Source organism: Argopecten irradians, chromosome 4 (genome assembly GCF_041381155.1).
Source record: "Argopecten irradians isolate NY chromosome 4, Ai_NY, whole genome shotgun sequence".
Taxonomy (NCBI): Eukaryota; Metazoa; Mollusca; class Bivalvia; order Pectinida; family Pectinidae; genus Argopecten; species Argopecten irradians.
This window is the reverse complement of record NC_091137.1, coordinates 33,934,206-33,957,831: the sequence shown is the minus strand read 5'-3', so window position 1 is coordinate 33,957,831 and position 23,626 is coordinate 33,934,206. Positions and strand designations below refer to the sequence as shown.

At 35.9% G+C, this 23,626-nt stretch overlaps 2 protein-coding genes and 1 long non-coding RNA gene across 3 annotated transcripts; 1 reads left to right on the top strand and 2 right to left on the bottom strand.

Annotated features, from left to right (window-relative positions):
- Positions 1-381: 381 nt before the first annotated feature.
- LOC138321400 (serine-rich adhesin for platelets-like) lies at positions 382-12,342 on the bottom strand. Its single transcript, XM_069265064.1, has 11 exons — positions 12,271-12,342; positions 10,594-10,725; positions 10,066-10,137; positions 8,705-8,816; positions 8,008-8,194; positions 7,223-7,327; positions 6,626-6,728; positions 6,117-6,311; positions 5,642-5,796; positions 3,989-4,141; positions 382-3,799 (listed from the first exon to the last, which is right to left on the bottom strand). Exons 1-11 carry the CDS (start codon positions 12,314-12,316, stop codon positions 500-502), a joined length of 4,560 nt encoding a protein of 1,519 aa, XP_069121165.1. The 5' UTR covers positions 12,317-12,342; the 3' UTR covers positions 382-499.
- A 185-nt stretch (positions 12,343-12,527) lies between these two features.
- LOC138322250 (uncharacterized) lies at positions 12,528-18,546 on the bottom strand. Its single transcript, XM_069266292.1, has 4 exons — positions 16,544-18,546; positions 15,047-15,230; positions 12,975-13,022; positions 12,528-12,547 (listed from the first exon to the last, which is right to left on the bottom strand). The coding sequence occupies exons 1-4, from the start codon at positions 16,625-16,627 to the stop codon at positions 12,528-12,530; spliced, it is 336 nt and encodes a 111-aa protein (XP_069122393.1). The 5' UTR covers positions 16,628-18,546.
- Positions 18,547-19,249: 703 nt separating this feature from the next.
- On the top strand, positions 19,250-22,664 carry LOC138321399 (uncharacterized). The gene is made up of 2 exons (XR_011208328.1): positions 19,250-19,392; positions 20,134-22,664. It is a non-coding gene; the product is annotated as an uncharacterized lncRNA (long non-coding RNA).
- The last annotated feature ends 962 nt before the right edge of the window (positions 22,665-23,626 follow it).

Here is a 23,626-nt window from a genome sequence, read left to right as displayed (position 1 = left end):
CAACTGAACTAAAAGGCAGTAAATAGTAGTATGATGTTAAATATTTTATCGATTCAAAATTGTATCATCTTCCATATCATATTCTTCCCTAAGACTGGGTGCATCTTTGTCAAGAGAGCTAATACGAGTGTGATGAAATAAGAGCATCTAAGCCGTGTATGTGTCATCAGTGAGTAGTGAGTAGAATGGGTGTGTAATAAAATACAGATTGAGAAACGTGCAAATACGTTTCTTCTGGAAGTAAGCGATGTAAAATGCTATACAAAGAACTTTGCATCGCACTTTAACCTACGTCTTGAATATTCTAATGACAATGCATTTTCAAATCAATTTACTAGCATATGAAACCATGTTTTGAAAATCAAACAATAGAAAAAAAAGTATTAGAAATTATTATTTATTGAAACTTAATATACATGTATGTGCTTGACATACATGGGGTGGGAAAGCTCATATCCAAATTCGTGAGAAAAGAGCACTTATTTTATGAATAAAAAAGTTATATGTTTTTACTATCTTGTGTGTTCATATCCACGCTAACAGTACGTATCAATGACGCCTGCTGACATAATCTCATCAGCGTGTCGGAATCAATAGTAAATGTATTAGGTACTAAAGGCACGGTTGTAGCAGAATGGGTTCGCTGGTCTGCACTGTTCTTTGGATCAACTACTAGTTGTGGTCGGGTATGTGTAGTTGCACAATTTGCACTAGGTGGTATAGGATGGATCTGCCCAACAATTGGCTGACTTTGTCCTGTACCAACCACAGCTCGCTGGTTTTGTGATGGGTTGATGAAAAGAGTACAGTTGATAGGAAGAACATTGCCACTCACAGGATTTTCATGACGTCCAGTCGATGATGAAGAGTTGCTATCACGCGGCTTACTTGGTGTTTGTTGATGGCTATTTCTTGAAATATGCGTTTCTTTCGCATGATGTTGCGAAAAGTTCACTTTACTTTGATGTTGCGGTGCAGAAGCAATAAGAAACTCTTGGTGTGAAGTATCAGATACCGCCATTACCGCTGTTGCCACGGTAACGGGTAATGGACGCAAGCTTTCTGCATTACTACCAATCATAAGATGTGTAGAAGGTTTTGCCATTAATTTAGTCGGATATGAAACGACGACTTTGTCATGTGGATTTGCTGACGGAAAACTGGTAACAGCTTGTGGTGAACTATTATGCATGGAGTCTTGGAGTATTTGAGATGTAGCTGCTTCCTCAGATAAACCTATCCCATTGTCTTGAGATTCAGAGGAGCATGACGATAAAGGAATTGATTTAGCTCGGTCCTCCGATTTATGAGATGCAATATCAATGGAAGCATTTTCTTGTTGAGTTGCTAACGCAGATGCCTGAGTTTTAGGCTCACCACTTTGCACCAAAGATTGGCAATGTTGGTACTGCTGCGTTGTAGAAATAGGAAGCGCTGCTCTTTGTCTGATTGCAAGATTGGTCTTACCTATCTGCATCCCTTTCATCACGGGAACAGAAAGATATGTACCAGGTTTTATCGGCGTAGATGGCACAATATTAACAGAAGAGGTAGGAAATCGGCTTTGGGTAACTTTGGTAGTCTGATTACGGCGGTCGATTTTACAGCGTGGCTTACTTGTTGAAAATGCAGGAACAGAAACATTTGACGTATGCATATTGTGCTGAATATCTAAAGCCATATGCTGTAATAAATTCCCGGACACCGAGTCAGTCATTTTCACAGAGTTCTGTGTGTTTGTGGTATTCACTTGTATATCTTTGGCTGTAGAAGTTGTACATACGGTGTTATACCTGCACGTTACCGCTGACAGTTTATGAGGAGCATGAAATGCACTTTTAGGTGATGCGTGAAGCATATTGACAGCCGGTTGATCACATGTTGAAGTTTGCGACGTGTGATGAAAACCAGATTCCGAACGTGACAAAGTATTCGCCATAATTGAGGGTAATGACAAACTTGCGCAATCCATGCTGTGTGTAGTTTTATCAGGAAATGCTTTGTTTGCTGCTGCCAAAATAGACGACGCTAGAGTAGAACTAACGACAGGATGAACATTTACAAGAGTCACACCAGATGATCGTGGTCCATTTCCTGTGAGATTCATCGATACATTTTCTGTCGCAGCCTGTCCATCAAGTGCTGTCTTTCTTTTGTTTGCGGGATCAGTCTCTTTAGCTAATTCTGGCGTATGTTTGCTGGCCCCAGTAGTTTGTATTGGTGCTTTATCTGTGGCATTACGATTAGTCATTAGAGTGGATGCAAACGCACTATCCTTGGATTTCTGTGCATTCACAGACTCAAATGTTGCTTCTGTGCTTGTAACCGCGATATTCTTTACGACGGTACTGTTTTCACTTACAGTTGTTGGTTCCCAATTGTCTGTAAGGATGTGTCTAATAACATTTACTGTTCCATGTGCACTGTCTGTTGTAGTATGACCAACTACATTTACCGTTTCAAGTGAGTTTTCCGTGACAGTACGACTGGCAACATTTACCGTTCCAAGTGTGTTTTCTGTGACTGTTCCCTGTGCACTGTCTGTTGTAATATGACCGGCAACATTTACCGTTCCAAGTGTGTTTTCCGTGGCAGTACGACCAACTACATTTACCGTTCCAAGTGTGTTTTCCGTGGCAGTACGATCGACTACATTTACCGCTCCGAGTGAATTTTCTGTGGCAGTATGACTAACTATACTTACCGTTCCAAGCGTGTTTTCGGTGGCAGTACGACCAACTATGTTTACAGCTCCAAGTGAGTGTTCTGTATTAGTCTGACCAATTACGTTCACGGTTCCTAATGTACTTTCTGTTACTACCTGACCGGGTACACTTACGAATGATGGTATCGCATTTTGATTAAAATCTAAAATAGGTGTATGCAAAATACCATGATCAGTATCTATACGGGTGGTTTGCTGCTGATATCCATTTTCGGGGATGTCATACAACTCTCTATTTAGTTGAGATGCACTTGGAATATCACTACAATCAACCTGCTGCTGGTTCACAAAAACCAATGGTGGTCCTGCAAGACGAGGACCCTGGTTCACTGGGGTATTCAGCTGCTGAACGAGTACACTATTCTGTGAGCTTCTGGCAGCATTTTCTTGAATACAAGGATTCATACTTGGATACGTTTGGATAACAAACTGTTCTAGTGGCACATTATCATTTGAACTGACCCTGCCTTTATTCATTTGAGAACTTGGCAGAAATGTCTGTACATATTGAGTTTGATGTGATGAAGGAACTGATGAGGCTTGTTGAACTTGGATGATTGTAGGTCCATTACTCTGCACTGATATTTGATTGTTGTGATAGTTGTTTGAATTATTAATGCGGTTGTGCGACTGTCCTTGAATATGAGAAGGTGAAAGCTGATTCAGAAATTGTTGCTCCTGTGGTGAAATAGTCGGCAGAATTTGGTTAGTAGGCTGACTGAGACCACCTTGATCACTAGTTTGGAAATGCGTATTTACGTTACCAGGTACCATGACATTGGTATGCTGTTGAGCTTGAGCTTCCACGTTTCCACAAATCTGTATAAGGTTGGGTTGTGTTGTTGGCGTCACATCAATACTGTTGCAAAGAACCCCTATACTCCCTCGAGTTGCGGGTTCTATGATATGTTCGGCTATAGGAAGCATATTTTGAGCTGTCCCAGAGACACCAGTAGTGTTAACAGTCTGTGAGCCGATCATGTTCATGGTCCTCAAGGATAACTGGAGCTGCTGTTGTGTGTTCTGTATCTGAACATTTAACTGGTCTATCATCGTCTGAAGCATAGGAAGGTTCTGAAATAGAAAAAAAAACATTTCCCTAAAGCTTTGTTTTCATGTCGGTGGGCTTTAGCAAAATTAGCTCCCCAAAAACCGACCAGTGGCAAGATTATAAGATTATTTTATTTAAAATTATGGTGGCTATTTAATCCACGTTGTTTCTAGATTAGACGGGAATATATGAGAGAAAAGGTCTCTACGCACTTGTGGCATTCCATCAGTTGCCTGTCCGTTTTGTTGTAAAATGGTGTGTTGCAGAAGTTGTTGTTGAAGCAGGTGTTGTTGTTGTTGTTGCTGTACTTGTTGTTCAAACATCTGTTGTTGTATCTGTAGAAGTTGCTGTCGCTGCACTGTCAACTGTTAAATAAAATTTCTCTAAACGGTGATAGGGAAGGTAAATTGTATATCATAAGGTAAACCAATTTTCTTTTGTGGCTACTAATTTCGTGATTTCCAAAGTTCTTGAAGGTTAACATTAAAATTTACGTATTTAAAAATTGATTGGAAATTCCTATGATAAATGGTGCAGATATTAATTACTAGAGATAAACTTTCATGAAATTGCTGAATTTTGGATTGTGAAATTCGCAAAAGTAAATTGTGTGAAAAAGAATGTTAGTACATTATTACTTCACCAACAAAAAATTTGACATTGAGGATTTTATCCAATAAAATAATTTTATTTTTCTTGAAGCAAACATTTTTATTGGCTTAAAGGTAGGTTTCGCCCAACCAAAGAAATAATTTTTCGGAAGAAAAGATGAAAAAACCATATAAAAAATACCTCAAATTCATTTCTTTATGCGTATGAGATAGAACAAATGTGTCTTGAATACAAAGTTGAAGGAAATCCTTGATTTATTACGATATGTCAGCCAGACAGGATAATATGCAAATAAAGCTGCGATGGATTGTGTTGTCAAAGTTTTGTGCATGCGCATTGTTACGCACTAAAAGTAAACAAAATGGCTGAACGAAAGTGTGTCAGAAAAAAATGTATCTGAATCGGCAACAAAGAGGAGGAAATTAGAATGGAATAGGTAGCACCGTAGGATATATCTAGGGAATGAAATTCAGAGATGGCATGTAGCAATAGAAGAAACAGAAGTCACTTATCAAGCGGAACTTGCCCGGATTTTGTTGGGACAAACTAGATATATATTTGATTTACTAAGTTAGCGAGCGTATGTAAGTAACATGAAGTGTTTTAGATCATATGATATGTATAAACAGTCAATCACACTTCGATTTGTTGTTGTCATTTTTTCACTAAACATGCCGTGGCAAGACTGTCACTGGTACCTGACTTTTTGTTGCATGCTTTCGTTTGTTAATGCGGCCTCGTTTTGGAAAAAAATACATCTATGTAAAGTTCGACTTTGCTCTATTTTTAGAGGAGTATTTTCCTGGTCAAGCTAGGCAACTGACCACCCATATTGTTCGCTGTATGCATTAAAAATGATCTGAAGATTATATACATGTAAAGGATAAATTTCAATTTCATAGACTTTATATTTCATTGGGTGAAACCTACCTTTAAAACTTTACTATATTATTCCATAAAGAAAATGACAAGTTCGCCATTTGTATCATCACTTCTGATTTGCACAAACAGTACATGTATCTCTATTAATATTTGGAATTTCAAGAGCTTGCGAATAGAATATTAACTAGTCAAGAATTGACTCTTATATCCTGATACTATATACAATGTACTGTATATGATGTATCTCTGTAACAAAATCATCAATTTAAATTAATCTTTAAAGTGAGTGAGTCTAAACAGAGTATGACAATAAGGAAACTTGGCCGTAGTTTTGTGTTCTCTCTTGAGACACTTAATCCTGTTGTACTCACGTTAGATCCACTGGAGGTGGCGACATTCACGGACACAGGGATGATGATGTTTGATGTTGTGGTGGAAGTATTCGATGTAGTTGTTACATTCTGTTTGGAGACAGTTGCTGCTATAGAATTAGTCAACGTCGTAGAACTACTAGTTTTTCCAAAATCTGGAAAAGGACACAAGACAATAACATCTTATTAACAACAAATGTCATTTAATAAAGGATGGGCTAGATTTAGATGGTGGAGCATAGCTGGGTTACTGATGCATGGGGAAAAACCACCAATCCAGTGGTCAGCACTTAACAATTGCCCAACATAAGGAGAATGCTAAAGACTCAGAAGAAAAACTATTCACTTGCATTCCCTAGCTGGCAACTGCTAAACGTGAGTTTTGAACTTGCAAGCCAGTGAAAGAAGGCTAGTGGTATTATGCCAAGACATTTAATTCACTCAACCTGTGTAACCTCTATTTTAGAAGACTTACGTGAGCATACTTTGACCTGGCTGACAGTTTCTGTAGTTTTTCGGCGGTTACTCTGCCAGAACTTTTTCATTCCGTGAGTCGGTGGCTCCCTCTCACCGCCTGTCTGCTTCATCTGATGACTCACTTGGACAATGGTACTGCGTGATGCTCCCGTAACACTTGTGATAAACGTATAACAATTGGTCCTGGCTCCAGCTGAACAAAACAAAGATATAATTATGTAGCATATATTTTGCAATATTTACCAGAAAAAAAAGTACATTAATACCAATAAATTATTTGTTATATGCATATCATCTCCTCATGCGGTTGGATAGGATTTGTTACACCATATTTTTATGAGCCTAAAATGAACCCTGGGAGATTGAGGAGAAATTAGGAATGTATGTCAGGAAATCTTTTGATTTGATGGACAAGGCATGTTTACAGCTGCAAATAAACGATTTAAAGACTAAAATGACAGGTTAGTATTCTATGTAATCTTCATCTCATTATCAATACAAACTTACCAGAAGGTGTTAACATCTCTGCAATGACTCTCCTGTGTTCTGATTGGCCTTTGTTGGAGCGGCTCCTCCAATCCTGAAGCAGTTTCTTGTGAGTAATTGCCATCTAGTAAAATAAGGAAACACCATGTGATATACTCATTGGTAATATCTATAACCATCAAATCACTATCACTAAATGATATGTTTATGTACTGGTGTAAAATTACTTTCACTAAATCATATCACTATCACTAAATGATATGTTTATGTACTGGTGTAAAATTACTTTCACTAAATCATATGTTTATGTACAATTGTGTTAGTTTATTATATCAAAATAGACTTACAAAATTTCTGAAAAACATCTTTATTATTTTGTACTTAAACTCACCAAAATTAATGAACTCATCTTAATAACTTTTACATGAATTGTTGATAACTAATGGAATTTTAATTTATTGCATAAAAATTCATTTGAAGGTAACCAGTTTTTGGATGAAGGGCCCAAGGGAATTGATTTTTACACAAAAACTATACTGTCCAGTGGCTGAAGCTAACATTATGAAATGTACCTAAACAGCAGAAGACACAATATGAGAATTTTAGTAAAAAGCATACCATTACACAGTTGTCCACGCAGCACCGAGTTTGAGAAATCTGTTCAAATGGCTGTAGGAGACCTTTTCTGGCTAACCCATTCACTGGCTTAGCACGACACAAACTCTGTAAATCAACACAATCATATGCATTTTTATAAATAATTTAACATTAAAACATATACATATACAGCATAAATCATTTTTTATACATGATAAGACAATTAGTTATCTCCCATTAATAACATATTCGCAAATACATAAATAAACAAAAGTGCTTGATAAGTATATTTGATTCTGTGTAGTGGCCTAGCTGACTTTTCATGTTGATACATGCGTGTGCAATCTGTTCGTCTCTCCAAGGTGGAATCAACTGTCTGCAATTACGATCATGTATATGTCCAAGAGGAAAAGACTAGAGTATCACTCATAAAATAATGTTTTATCATTGCCACATCTTTCTGCAAGGGTAGATAACTCTGAAATATGCAAAGACGGAATGTCTGTATGGAGCCACAACTAAAGAAACCAGAGGCTCTCTGTTTGTATAGTCCAAACTAATTGTCTTTCGCAAATTTAAATACTAAATTTTACGACTTCAGTTTCAAAGCATATTCATGGAAATAAAGTTTCGCTGATTTGAAGTTAAATGGAAATACCCTTTAATTCAATTGTGCAAGAATTATGGAAGATATTAATTCATGGAGGTAAACTTTCCCAAATTAACCTTGATCGCAAAATTTGCTGACAGGAAAATAAATCGCACTCTAAGAAAGTAGGTTTACAGTACATATAATGCTGTCTTACCTTTTCAGTGACAAGTTTCTTGTGGAGGAAGTTGTTAGAATACATAAGGACCTTTTGTACAGCTCTCTCGCATAGCTTTTTCTCATTCTTAAGGTATTCTCTCTGGACCAGAACAAAAGCCTCAAATGTTTTGGATCGCTTCTGTCCATTTCCTATGCCTATTCCTTGGTTTTTAGAGCCAGTATGCCTAAAGATATTGAAGAATTTTCATATAATATATTAATCAATAATAAATATGCAGATTTGTTACTTAGTCATATATGCCTATTTGACCTATGCCCTTGACCTTTAAAAATTATTGATTTCTAAAAATTTGCGATGCATGCATAATAGCTTTTCAAGTAAGTTTTAAAATCAAGACAATATCTCTACTAAAAGCTCTTGCATGGTAATGTCATCAGTTTTTGAAAAGAGAAATATATATATCAATTTTGACTTCAATGACCTTGACTTTATATGGAAGTCATACATAAGAATAAATATAGTAAATATTCAATCAAGAGTGTTACAAATCCTTACAGAGAGATGTTCCAGGCACATGAATAAGGATCGTGAAAAAATTCTAAACTTAGGAGTGTATACTAATGAGACAATCAAAAATGGTGTTACTTTTCATGAAATCATCTGAGCTTATATTTAAGGACTCAATTTATTCATATATCGGTCATTCTAATGTCTACTGAATACAATCACTTACTTTCTCTTGGATTCATTGTCCTTTGTGTAACACTTCTCTGCACTGAGTTCCTTTGCCTTCATCAACAATTCAGTCAAGGCTTTAACTCGAGTATCAGATTCTTCTGAGTTACCTAATGGAAACCAGAATCATGGTAAAAATGTAAAAATGTATTTAATGATGCAAGGACTGATCTTATATTTTACATTCAATATTTTTAAAAACCCAGTAAAGATTTAAATAGTTATATGTGCCGAAAAATTAAAGATGTTCATAAAAGGTCATATTTCGTAAGTGTTTCCCGATTCAAAATCCACATTTGCTTTGAGGGATTTTGGTGAAGAAGTCTAATATTGTCTTCGACAAGATTCAAACATAATCAAATTTAACAACTTGGTAACTGGAAATATATATAGACTATTCTAATAATTTTCCAGAATGACAAATCCTCAAGTCTTTCTAATGTGCACAAAGTTATGTTAGGCATACAGTTGGACATATCATATGCATTTATACGTAATTTGTATTCTGCAGCGTTACGCGTATTCAAATGTTGTGTTTTTTCTGACTGTACAAAATGTAAGTCAGATTTTTTTTTGCATGCTTGAGCATGCAAGCATGCACGGGCGCTACGCCACTGTACACTGCCAATATGAAATATTGTGTTTATCAATTAACATCATATACTCAGTCATATAATTATATAAAAAAGAACATGGTATAATTTGTACATTTTATATCTTTTTCTTAAAGTATGCGTCAAGTTAAATATCCCATACATCTGTTCATGCCACTACATACCAACAGCACACTTAATTTTGCAAAATACATATAGATCTGCCATCATTTAAAGGGCCACTACCTTTCTGAAATAGCTTTTATTCTTTATTATGGGAATGTAAAACGAGATCAATAATTTTGTAGAATCACAGAAGTTAGAAACTTACTGTTGATACTACACATATCATCACCTTCTGAACAATCTAATCGAAAGAAATGTTAATTTTCATTACGCGAGTCGTCTTATGTTTCGCGCCGTCATCCTAAATACTGTGCGGTAGTTAGCTATCACAATGCCTGACGGCAAAACAGCGAAATGACTCTCCACTGTTTTCATATAATACACAGAAAATCTTGAATATGTTTGGTGTTGTAAGCTCATCTTAGGCCATGAGTATATATTTTCTGATGTTATAAGAAACCTTTATGTTTTACTCCGGCAAGGTTACAAGTGGGCCTTTAACTTGTAACATTTATATACACTATCTAATATATGTATTCTTGAAGTGTGTTTTTTCTTGAAAGTGGCTTGTTTTGAAAAATATTTTAAGTACATATACCATGTTATAATGATGTAAATAACAGAGTAAATATCTACTTACCATCAGCAATAATATATTTCTGTAAACAACCACATGTTTTAGGTCGGACTACTGGGCAGAATAACCTTTCAGCTGAAGTTACAGACAACAAACTAAACAGGAATCAATATAGGCTCCTATTAGCGTAATGTATTTTCACAACATTTTATTAAAAAATATTCCGACATTTGTTGATATTAAGACTCTTAACAGCTTTTAAATAAGTAATTTAATGTTAGCTTATTCAGACTTTACAATAGTATTTTTATTATTGCTTGAGTTATTTACCCTTGCACATGCTAATGCAGGTAATGATCGTGATCTTATAATTTTATTACCCGCAATAATGTACTTTTTTTCTAAAAGTATGACAGTGCATACTCTCAAAAGCTCATGGCATATTACCTTAATTACAATTGTTATTAATTGTAATACCAACAAAGGTAGATAACTCTTCAATATGCAAATACAGAATTTATACATATGTAGCATTGACGCTTTGTGTAGATTTTCAATATACATGTACAGTTTCTTGGATCAAATATTTACCCTCTGGAGTATTCATTTTTTCTGCCAATTGTTTCGCAAATGTTTTTGCTCCTTCCAGACATTTTTCTATTTCCTCTGCTGTTGGTACAGGCACTATTTTTCGCGGTTTCCGTGGACGGTCAAAAGTAATGCCTGAAATAAAACAATAATAAACCTTTTAAGCCACAATTGTATTTAACTTTCTTGGTAAAAAGAATTGACATATCTTAAGAAGCGTACTAGAATTCTCTATAAAATAACATTTATAACATTGTACATGTATAAATTAAAAAGATTTAAATGTCTCAAATTACATTTACTATGGCTGGGATTGATGAAATATCTTAGGGCTGTTCCAGCAAAACATATATGGCACCCAGGGAAGGCACTTTAAAAAATAGTATGTGCCATGGTGGGTTCAAAATAAAATCACTTCTGTGCCAGGGTGGCGTTTCAATAAAATCACTTCAGTGGGTGGGTCTATCTGAGAAAATTTGTAACCTTTTGAAATAAAATGCAAAATTTGTGTTTTATAATGTTGTTGTCAGTCATCCTGACTACAAAAATAACTGTTGAGAAAACAATATTAATGTGTTGTTCATCTTCAATAAAGAAAGTTTTATTTTCTGGGTGTTTTAATATAATAATGACAGAATATTTATTTAAAACATATTATATTCAATCAAACTTGGCAATGGTACAGAGAAACAATGGATTAGTATTGGCAAAATACTGTTGTCATCAATAGATCTTTATTTAAATTCACTGGTATTAAGTCAAGGAAAGAGTGGAAGTTCACAAGCTTTAAGTGTCAATGTCCAGATGTCTACTCTTGCAGTACCCTTGTGCAACACTTCAGTATCTTTAGATTTTCAACTGGTTCTAGGAAGATTGTACCTTTATACAAATCTAGTAATTGATGCAGCACATCAAACAATAGTTCACTGCACCATATACAGCACAATTTTGTCCTAGGACTCTTCGGTGATGCTAGAAATCAAAATATGTAAATCCAAAAAGATGTTGGAGCAAAACAAAAAATTAAATCGCTTCTATGCCATAGTATCATTCACAAAAAAATAGATATGTGGAGGGGTCAACAAAATTGAAAATCGCTTCTATCGGTGGGTCTCCCTATTTCAAAGTGCCTTCGATTCCCCCCTATCACGTTTTTCTGGAACAGCCCTTTTATGAAACAGGGTATTTGAAGGAAACAATTGGAAATCCAGACTAAAGAATGCATAAAAAAGCAAACTACTGTATATGATTGGCGGAAAATTAAAAAAAAATGTATTTATTTAACATTGATTGCAAAATAAGTTATACAACTTATACAAATCACTTTTAACAGTCCGGATGTAAGTGCGTGAGGGGTCTTACTGTGGGAGAAAACTGGAGTGCCCCGAGAAAACCCACATGATCACACAAGTGACCCCTAACTTTTTCACGTCCATGCAGGGGATCAAACCCCGGCCGGCTAGGTGAAAGGTGAGTGGCTTAACCAATACACCATCTGATCACCCTTAGAAAATTTTCATAGGAATAATATTTTTTGCGATAAGTCATCTATGTTAACAATAATTCAATTTCTGTTAAAGTATTACATAAACCATAATGTGTTTTTTACTCTTCAAGTCAGATCATGAAATTTCAATCCATCTCAATCAATAGTTAACTTACTATACACAACATACTTACTACAAGCATTACACAACATGAGTATCTTCCCTGTTAGTGGATCCATCTTGTTACGAGGAGCAGGGTTGTGCTTAAACAAGTCACCTGATTTTTAGGAGGTAACTGATCTTCTACACAAAGGAATGGTCACCTACAACAATCAAATGTCAGTCTTCAAAAGGAAGGAAAGATGATCATGTCACCTACAACAAAAGTCAAAATGATCATCACACAAAGGAATGGGTCACCTACAACAAAAGTCAAAACTGATCAGATCTTCACATAAGGAAAGGGTCACCTACAACAAAAGTCAAAACTGATCAGATCTTCAACATAAAGGAAAGGGTCACCTACAACAAAAGTCAAAACTGATCATTTCTTCTACACAAAGGAATGGGTCACCTACAACAAAAGTCAAAACTGATCAGATCTTCTACATAAAGGAAGGCTCACCTACAACAAAAGTCAAAACTGATCAGATCTTCTACATAAAGGAAAGGGTCACCTACAACAAAAGTCAAAACTGATCATCATTTTTCACACAAAGTCAAATGATCCACTAAAGAAGTCAACAAAAATCTGATCAATTTTCTACAAAAGGAATGGGTCACCTACAACAAAAGTCAAAACTGATCAGATCTTCTACATAAAGGAAGGGTCACCTACAACAAAAGTCAAAACTGATCAGATCTCTAATCTACATAATATAGGAAAGGGTCACCTACAACAAAAGTCAAAACTGATCATTTCTTCTACACAAAGGAAAGGATCACCTACAACAAAAGTCAAAACTGATCAGATCTTCTACACAAAGGAATGGGTCACCTACAACAAAAGTCAAAACTGATCAGATCTTCTACATAAAGGAAAGGGTCACCTACAACAAAAGTCAAATCTGATCATTTCTTCTACACAAAGGAATGGTCTCACCTACAACAAAAGTCAAAACTGATCAGATCTTCTACATAAAGGAATGGGTCACCTACAACAAAAGTCAAAACTGATCAGATCTTCTACACAAAGGAATGGGTCACCTACAACAAAAGTCAAAACTGATCAGATCTTCTACACAAAGGAATGGGTCACCTACAACAAAAGTCAAAACTGATCAGATCTTCTACACAAAGGAATGGGTCACCTACAACAAAAGTCAAAACTGATCAGATCTTCAACATAAAGGAAAGGGTCACCTACAACAAAAGTCAAAACTGATCAGATCTTCAACATAAAGGAAAGGGTCACCTACAACAAAAGTCAAATCTGCTCAGATCTTCTACACAAAGGAATGGGTCACCTACAACAAAAGTCAAAACTGATCATTTCTTCTACACAAAGGAATGGGTCACCTACAACAAAAGTCAAAACTGATCAGATCTTCTACATAAAGGAAAGGGTCACCTACAACAAAAGTCAAAACTGATCAGATCTTCTACACAAAGGAAAGGGTCACCTACAACAAAAGTCAAAATCTGATCAGATCTTCTACACAAAGGAATGGGTCACCTACAACAAAAGTCAAAACTGATCAGATCTTCTACACAAAGGAAAGGGTCACCTACAACAAAAGTCAAAACTGATCAGATCTTCTACATAAAGGAAAGGGTCACCTACAACAAAAGTCAAAACTGATCATTTCTTCTACACAAAGGAATGGGTCACCTACAACAAAAGTCAAAACTGATCAGATCTTCTACACAAAGGAATGGGTCACCTACAACAAAAGTCAAAACTGATCAGATCTTCTACATAAAGGAAAGGGTCACCTACAACAAAAGTCAAATCTGATCAGATCTTCTACATAAAGGAAAGGGTCACCTACAACAAAAGTCAAAACTGATCATTTCTTCTACACAAAGGAATGGGTCACCTACAACAAAAGTCAAAACTGATCAGATCTTCAACATAAAGGAATGGTCTCACCTACAACAAAAGTCAAAACTGATCAGATCTTCTACATAAAGGAATGGGTCACCTACAACAAAAGTCAAAACTGATCAGATCTTCTACACAAAGGAATGGGTCACCTACAACAAAAGTCAAAACTGATCATTTCTTCTACACAAAGGAAAGGGTCACCTACAACAAAAGTCAAAACTGATCAGATCTTCTACATAAAGGAAAGGGTCACCTACAACAAAAGTCAAATCTGATCATTTCTTCTACACAAAGGAATGGGTCACCTACAACAAAAGTCAAAACTGATCAGATCTTCTACATAAAGGAAAGGGTCACCTACAACAAAAGTCAAAACTGATCAGATCTTCTACATAAAGGAATGGGTCACCTACAACAAAAGTCAAAACTGATCAGATCTTCTACACAAAGGAATGGGTCACCTACAACAAAAGTCAAATCTGATCATTTCTTCTACACAAAGGAATGGGTCACCTACAACAAAAGTCAAATCCGATCAATTATCTCATTTGTCTCCCTAGCTTTAGGCCTATTTAATTACTGATTTTGACCCAATAATTGCCGTGGGCTCTTAAAACATTGAGAAAAATGTAGGGGTGCTTAATATATATAAGGAACAGATTTGATCCAACATTTCACAAAAATTATTGCATGGCGTAAGTCATGGCACTAAATAATTTAAAGAAGTAATTATTTAAATAGAGAAACCTACAGTTATAATAGGTTAAGTCTGCATTAAATTCATGGTAAGTGAGACCTCAAAAAGGTTGAGAGGCACTAATTGGGTCGAATACGGAACCGGTATATATATATGTCTAAATTTGGGTCTTCGCATTGACAGAAGATTTAAAGTCATTCATGTGGTGCCGGCTAGTTCACTAACCATTTGGCATGAGGTCACAAGGACGATCAGGTGCTGTAGCTGATTTTGTCCTCTGTTTCTTAGTTTTGCTTGATTCATTGCGATCACCCACAGCACCTTCGAGGGTTGGTGAGAAGGACTGGGGCGGCCGTTTACATCGGACACTTTTTCTCACACTATTTTCTCCATCACAGGCAGGCTTTTCCTAGAAGTAGATCAGAGGGCAGTTCTTAATAATATAACAGATATAGCATGTCAATAACCAGTTAAGATGCTCGGTAAATTGAATCAAAATTAATTTGCTGCATTGCGCTCTGGCCCTACACCAGACATTTATCTGTCATAATATCTAAGTTTGGTGTCTGAGCTAGCTGGCCAGAGTATGGTGGGCTTATCCCACACTACTAGCACTGCATATAGATAATTATACAAGAGGCCCAGAGGGCCTGTATCACTCAAGTTTTTTTCTCTCTGTAATTTAGTAATAAGTGATTCAAAAATCACAAAGACGATTTGATCCCATGATTTATTTAATTTTGAATCCCAACCATATAATGATGCTTTAGATACCATACGAATATGCTATCCAATACATAGTTTCAGAGAGGAAGTAATTTATATAAAAATAGTACAGTGCGTCTTATACGTGTACAAATCCTGAAAAAATCGTAAAAAAGGCCTCTGCGGCTTATACACAGGTGCGGTTTATTGTCTGGAAAATACGGTAGCCTAATTAACCTTTTTGGCCCCGCGCCTAAGGCCCCAGGGGGTCAGCCCTATCATTTTTACAATTTTGGATCCCCTACCTAAAAGGATGTTACCATTGCATTATGGGTGCTATCCCATGCTTAGTTTCAGGGAAGAAGTTGTTTATATTGAAATAGTCAAATTGACCCCTTTTGACCCTGCCCCTCAGGCCCCAGGGGGTCAGCCCCCCCCCTCATCCTATAAGGATGCTACCATTGCATTATGAGTGCTATCCCATGCATAGTTTCAGAGAAGAAATGGTTGATACAGAATTAGCCAAATTAACCCCTTTTGACCCCACCCCTCAGGCACCTGGGGGATCAGCCCCATCATTTGTACAATTTTGAATCCCCACTCTTTAAGGATGCTATCATTGCATTATTGGTGCTATCCCATGCTTAGTTTCAGAGAAGAGTTGTTTATATGGAAATAGCCAAATTGACCCCTTTTAACCTCGCCCCTCAGGCCCCTGGGGGTAAGCCCCTTCATTTGTACAATTTTCAGTCTATAACCCATAAGGATTCTACCCGTCAAATTTTGTTGAATTACGACCAGCTGTTATGGAGAAGAAGTCGATTGTTGACGGATAGACGACGGACGCCGTACGCCAAGGAATCCTAGGTCCTTATAGGACCAGGTGAGCTAACAGGTAAAACATCTTTTTGGCCCCAAGATTGAAATCACTCAAAATCCTTAAGATTAATTAAAAAATCTTCCAAATTAATTGTACCATAATCATATGTGATTCAATCAAAATGTATACATTATTACCTGTCTTTCCAATTCTAGTCCAATGATGTTGCTGTCCACCGCTGCCAGCTGGGGGTACACAGCATTACAATGCTGATTTTCCATGGCACCAACTTAAATCAGATCCTCAGTATCATCTCAATGCAATACAGATATATCCTAAGAGAATATCGAATAGAAAATTAATACATATACAGGGCAAGAAACTTATTTTGAAAACCACTTGCCCGAATTTAAAATTTAAGTCTAATTTTACCCAAAACAGGGTAATTAACATTAAAACCGGGCAAGTTTACACCAATTTTACTTGCTCGGGAGCATATTTTACTGGTCTCGGGCCATCGGACCTGGGATATTTCTTGCCCTGATATACTCTATTTGCCACAATAAGCGCCGCTCCCCCTAGCTTTAATTGTTGCGGTTCCCTCTTCTGGAGGAGTTGGTGTTATATTAATTATACCTGATGCTTATAACATCGTCAAGTATAATGTAATGGATCCGATTTTACATGAACTTGGGAGTTATTAACATTCACATGTGACTCATGATCACATAAGAATGTGTATCAAAGGAAAGCAATTAATGCGACAGATTAATGTATCATGAGTACAGAAAGAGTTAAGATATGGCTGACTCTTTTTAGAGGTTTTTCATCTAATGCCTTCCTTGGCACCGCCTCACTTTTGGCCTTGAGTTAAGCGTTCGCCCCTATGAGGAAGGCTCTGGCGCATGAGTTCTGTTCCCTGGCCGAGACACACCAATGTCTATATAAGTGGTAGTTTCTGCTTCTGCTTAGCACTCAGCATATATACAGGGAGTGGGACGACTGATTGGACCATCCTGTTGTCGGTATAATGTGACCGGGTGGGGTGTGTTGCTTGGTGTCTTCTGCAACATGCTTCAGCGATATAGCACTACAAAAAGGGCAACAGTTCCACTATACAAGAAGACACAACATGAATATACCGCAGTCTCCCAAAACACACACCTCTGAACACAAAATACACACAGCATACATGGGAGGCCGCCCTTACATGACCATAGCTGTTAATAGGACCTTAATGAATTAAACAAACAAACAAAAATCCACAACCTACATTTTTGTTTCCTAATAAGTATCCCCTTTTGTTATACAATATATGATTGGTTACACACATGGGTACTATTTGCAATAGTGCCTGGGCAAGCGGGCACTATTGAAGTGTCGCGATATTGAATGTGAATGTATTGTGACGTCACCATTACATGACGTCATTATAACGTTGCGCTTCGACCAAGACGTCAAGATGGCGGACAGGCTGTTGTGTGCGAGGATGGAGGCAAACATTGCTTTTCTACAGAAGACAGTTCCCTCCTGTTCTATATTGAATTACTTTTAATCTTCATGAAGCTGAATCCCGTTTTATTAAAACACAGATTTCTGCGATAATTCATATGTTGTACTTTTAATGTGGTGTGGAAAAGAAAACAGCGTTGCGAGGTGTAACTTGACGTGCTTCTGATACGGTGACATACAAACAGGTCTCGTATGAGGGTGATGTACTAAACCCATTTTGGCCTATTTGAGAGGGCACTATTGCCTCATAGTATTGTCTCGTGATGCACTATCCCATCCCTCATCAATACTATAGTGCCCTCTCAACCAGGCCATAATAGATAAATATTTGAATGCCTCGGGTGCTAATTATACAGTGAATACAGCATTTATATTAAATATTCAATTTCTTAATTAATTGTATGTATTATATAATTATTTAATAACTCTTTTTGTTAAGCCTCCAAGAGTCTTATATGATTTTTGAGTCAGCTAGATGCCCTCGTTTTGGTGGTTAACTTTGACATGCATGCATGACTGCACATCATGACATGTAGTACACAAACGAATACTACTGGCTATCAATTTATGCTTATACTACTTAGTACACAAAAATAATATAATACTCGTAGTCGAAGGTTGATCATGATCATGCATTGTCATGCAAAGTTGTCTGAGAATGTTAAAAATCCTTGAATCATAGACCTGTATTTAGCACGCTGATAAGCCAAAGACCCACCATAGACTAATATAGATCTATATATATATTAGTGTATAGTGGGTCTTTGACTTACCAGCGTGCTAAATTACGCTTGAATGTTAAAAAACATGTTTGATACATTATTGTTTCTGATAAAAAAAATCATGTTTCTGTATATCAATACAAACTGCTAATTAAAAAATGAAATATAGTAGACTATCATTTCCTAAGCGCTTCACAACTACGCAAAGCCCGAGGCGCTACTTTAACTATATCATGTGATCATAGTTAGGAGAAATAATTTGTATTTGATTTACTTTCTACTGAAAATATCTAAATTCCCACGTTGTCAACCCTGTCAAGGTTAATCATAACTGCAAAACAAACCATTGTTAGTATCTTCAATAATGGAAGGTGTTTGTGGTTCCTCAAGTCACATGTTTAGAACATATTTGCCATCACGTTTTTTGAAATCCACTCCAAAATTTGACGCCATTCTTCAAATTCTCCTTTGCTAAAGCTACATCCGGGACATTGCTTAGCCGCGGGGGTTCACGAAGGGGTTTTTATTTAAGATTCAGTGCTTATTAAAGCAAATTTATTATATCACCTTAATAATAGAAACATGGATGAAAACTTTTGATATTTGTAGTATTAGAATAAAGCACATACATTATTTCACTTCAATATTACATATTTGCAAAACGTTTCGATAACTACGACTACGATCTGTGTCACTTCGGCGTTTGCTATTTGTTTACATGCACAGAAGGAAATCCAGAGAAGTACGTCATATCTTATTTTAGGGCTTATATTAACGACAGCCATTAATACACGAAGAAAAGTTCGATTGACGTAAGTAAACTTTGACAACTATTCTTGAATCATGAACTAGTTTCATGTTAAATCACGACAGACAATAGCGGGTTCAATAACAAGAAACTGATTAAGAGAAGGACAAACCGAAAGTAGCCATGCAGGTATTCTTCTTTAGTTTATCACCATCCGTCAATAGTGATGATACGGCTCAGTGGCGTGGGGAAGGGGGTTATTTACAATGCATTTTTTTTCTCTGGTGCTGGAATAGATAAAAGTAGATTGGTTAAAAACATGATGAAAATGAGGTGTTTTATTTGTGTGTGGGGGGGGGGGGGGGGGGGGGGGGGCAAGCGAATCAGGGGCTACGTTGTTTATGTTTGCCTTGAAGCCCTCCAGTGTAGTGTTTTGTAATGTTGCAACAGGGAGGAGATTCTCCTGTGTGATGGTGTATGGGAAGAAGGAATACTTAAATGTATCCTTTGTGGCTATGATGTGTCTGTATATGCATATGGATGTGTGTGTCTATAGTGCTCCTGGTGTCTATGGGTGTTAGATATTGTTCTGGGTTTTGAAGAAATTCGATCAGGATTTGGATTAATTTTAAACCCCTTCAGTATGTTAAATACCGGTCAAAAAATTTCAAATTTAACGATAACAATTCAATTTGTATGCTTACAGTTCCAAACTCATTCAATTTATAACAGTATTGTGAAACAGTGTACAATGTACTGTATATATAGTGTCAAGGATTTATAAGTTTGCTTTAATTGCTTTCAGAATGTTCAGTGATCTACATTTACTGGTGTATAGAAATTGTGTGTGATCAAGGATTACAAAAGGATTACCAATGAGATATGGATCTATATATGTTTAGACAGAGCCTTCAAAATTTTACTTTTTGGAAGATCAACTACAATGGATTCACAACTACTGATGATAAATGGAAAAAAATTTCCAACAGTTTCAAAGTTACATGACTTACTATCAGGTCACAACAATCCTAAATTGGTTCAACAATTCACTTTGACAGGATCTCCTCTTAGGAGCATACCTCAATGTTTGGGGTCATTCAGTAACATTAGCTATCTGAATCTTTCTGGGAACAAGATTGATTTCCTACCCTGGTCAATTGTGTTGCTGAAGAAATTGAAGCACCTAGATTTATCAAACAATTGTATATCTGTTGTATGTCCGATTCTCTGTTACTTCTCATTGTTGGAGACTCTGGATCTAAGTGACAATTCCATTGAGAGTCTTCCTACTGACATGCTCAATCTTTCAGCTCTTCAGACAATTAATGTATCCGGGAACAATACCCTCCAATCGCCTCCACCTTCAGTCTGTAATGCTGGGAAGGAAGCCATATTTGAAGCTCTCAGAATTCGACAGAGCCGTAAGGATGCATTAGCAAACTGGAAACCTTACTTCAAAGGAGATAATTCAACAAAATTACTTTCTTTAGTGCAGATCTGTATTGATTGTATCATTGACAGTGAAATTGATTTCCTTTCAGCAGAAATTCCACCCATTATGAAAACCTTCTTAGCTGAAACAAAAACGCAGGAGTCCTCCTTGCTGCCATCTCTTTTTAAATGCAGCAATTGTGAGAGATATTTTTCCAAGAGGCACCTGTTTGATAATCATGACTGCAGAGCTGTCAATAAATGTAGAAAATAATTTGTAATCTATAATACAAACACAATACACTGCCCTTCAAAAGTTGTGTTTTTACAAATATACATTATTAAAGTATAGAAATATGTAAACTTTGGTAATGCAGGCATCAATATATATCATTTATCGACTTATTCATCTTCTCTAACATAATGTTTTTGCTGTTTTTTGTTTTTGTTTTTCTCAGGGATAAGTTGTCAGTATATATTTCAACATAATTGTAACAGACCTTTCCGAGGGCAGCATAAAACAACAGTAAACTCATGGTTACAAATTCCCAAGCTGCTAAGGTTCCTATAATATGTGTATAATGAACTATGTTTATAACGAAGTGATTTCATCGGTCCCTAGATGGTCATTATAACGACGGTTGTTTAAGGTACATATAGGCTGGATATAGTTAAAAATAAAGCAGTTTGATACCATGATAGTAACCCTTATGGTATCAACAAAACAATACATACAACATATATATCATTTGCTTAACATTGTAATTAGAAGTGAATACACATGTTATGGTGCATATAATGTATTTTTAATTATAAAGCAAACTTGTTTTCTCACACACTGTGCCCATATCTTCTTCATTTTGTCAATTATGCATCTGGATTGTTTTTCAAATACTGATAAGAGTATTGGTCCTTTGTAAAACAATTATGCAACTGTATTTTTTATAACAAGTAAAGATTCTATAATATGTACAAAAACACAACACACTCGCAGCTTACACGTATGTAGTGTAGAGAGACATCTCACATTACGATACATTTATTTTTTAACGTTACCATTAATATGTTAATGTCACACAACACGTTTTAACACTCTCATATTACATTTCTACATTACTTACAGTAAAACTTGATTTTTTATTATTGTTCTCATATTGTATCTCTATTTTACTCACAATACATTAAATACATTCATAATCCTATATTACATTTGAACGTTACTCGATTTATATCCAATAATGATTATGATTGGAACGCTCTTTTTGAAAACTGTAATTCAGTACATTTTGCTTGTGATAATTTTACAAAAGTTTTTCTTGAATTTGCAAATACATGTATACCCAATTAAGAAGTAACTGTCAGGCCTTATGATAAACCTTGGATGAACTCTGAGTTAAGAAAAAACATGAGATTAAGAGACAGGTTAAGGAAATTAGCAATAACGTCTAAGAGTCCTAGAGATATAGCAAATATCAAAACTCAGTGAAATAAGGTAAATAAATGAAAAAATATGCAAAAATGACATTTTACGATAATGTAGGTGAAGTAATTGATCATGATTATGAAGGAGACCCCGGAAATTATTGGAAATTGGTAAAGAAACTTCTAGGTAGTTCAGGAACTACTGAGTCTATCCCCACTCTTACAGATCCAAACACTGGTCAGTTATCTGCTGATGATAACGATAAAGCAGATTTACTAAATAAGTATTTCTGTAGTATTACCCATATAAATGATAATAATGCTGAACCTCCACTCTTAGAAACAAAAACTAATGGTAATTTTAATTCTTTGATTATAGATGCTAATGAGGTTTGTGATGTTTTAAAAAATCTAAAACTTGGTAAAGCATCAGGTGATGATGGAATCAGTCATCATATGCTTAAATACACTGCTGACACTGTTTGCAAACCTGTAGAAGTTCTCTTTAATCTATCCCTATCGTCTTGTGTTTTCCCAGATATGTGGAAACTTGCTAAAGTAATGCCACTTTTTAAAAAGGGAGATAAACACTCCATTTCTAACTATCAACCTATATCTCTTCTTTCAACTGTTGGAAAAGTATTTGAAAGGGTAGTTTATAAGCATATTTATAATTATTTCCTTGAAAATTCGTTATTTTTCCAGTTCCAATCGGTAGACACAATGACACAATAGAACGTGCATGCGTGATGAAATGGATGGCTATGAGTAGATAAATAGATAAATAAGGTAACGTTACTCGATTTATATACCAATAATGATTATGATTGGAACGCTTTTTTTTGAAAACTGTTATAAAATTCAGTACATTTTGCTTGTGATAATTTTACAAAAGTTTTTCTTGAATTTGAAAATACATGTATACCCAATAAAGTAATGTAACTGTCATCATTTTATGATAAACCTTGGATGAACTCTGAGTTAAGAAAAAACATGAGATTAAGAGACAGGTTAAGGCTCAATTAGCAACAACGTCTAAGAGTCCTAGAGATATAGCAAATATCAAAACTCAGCGAAATAAGGTTAAATGAAAAAAATATGCAAAAAAATGACATTAAGAACGATAATGTAGGTGAAGTAATTGATCACGATTATGAAGGAGACCCCAAAAATTATTGGAAATTGGTAGAACTTCTAGTAGTAGTTCAGGAAACTACTGAGTCTATCCCCACTGACTAGATCCAAACACTGGTCAGTTATCTGCTGATGATGCTTAATAGTAAGGCCACTTTTTAAAAAGGGAGATAAACACTCCATTTCTAACTATCAACCTATATCTCTTCTTTCAACTGTTGGAAAAGTATTTGAAAGGGTAGTTTATAAGCATATTTATAATTATTTCCTTGAAAATTCGTTATTTTTCCAGTTCCAATCGGGCTTTATGC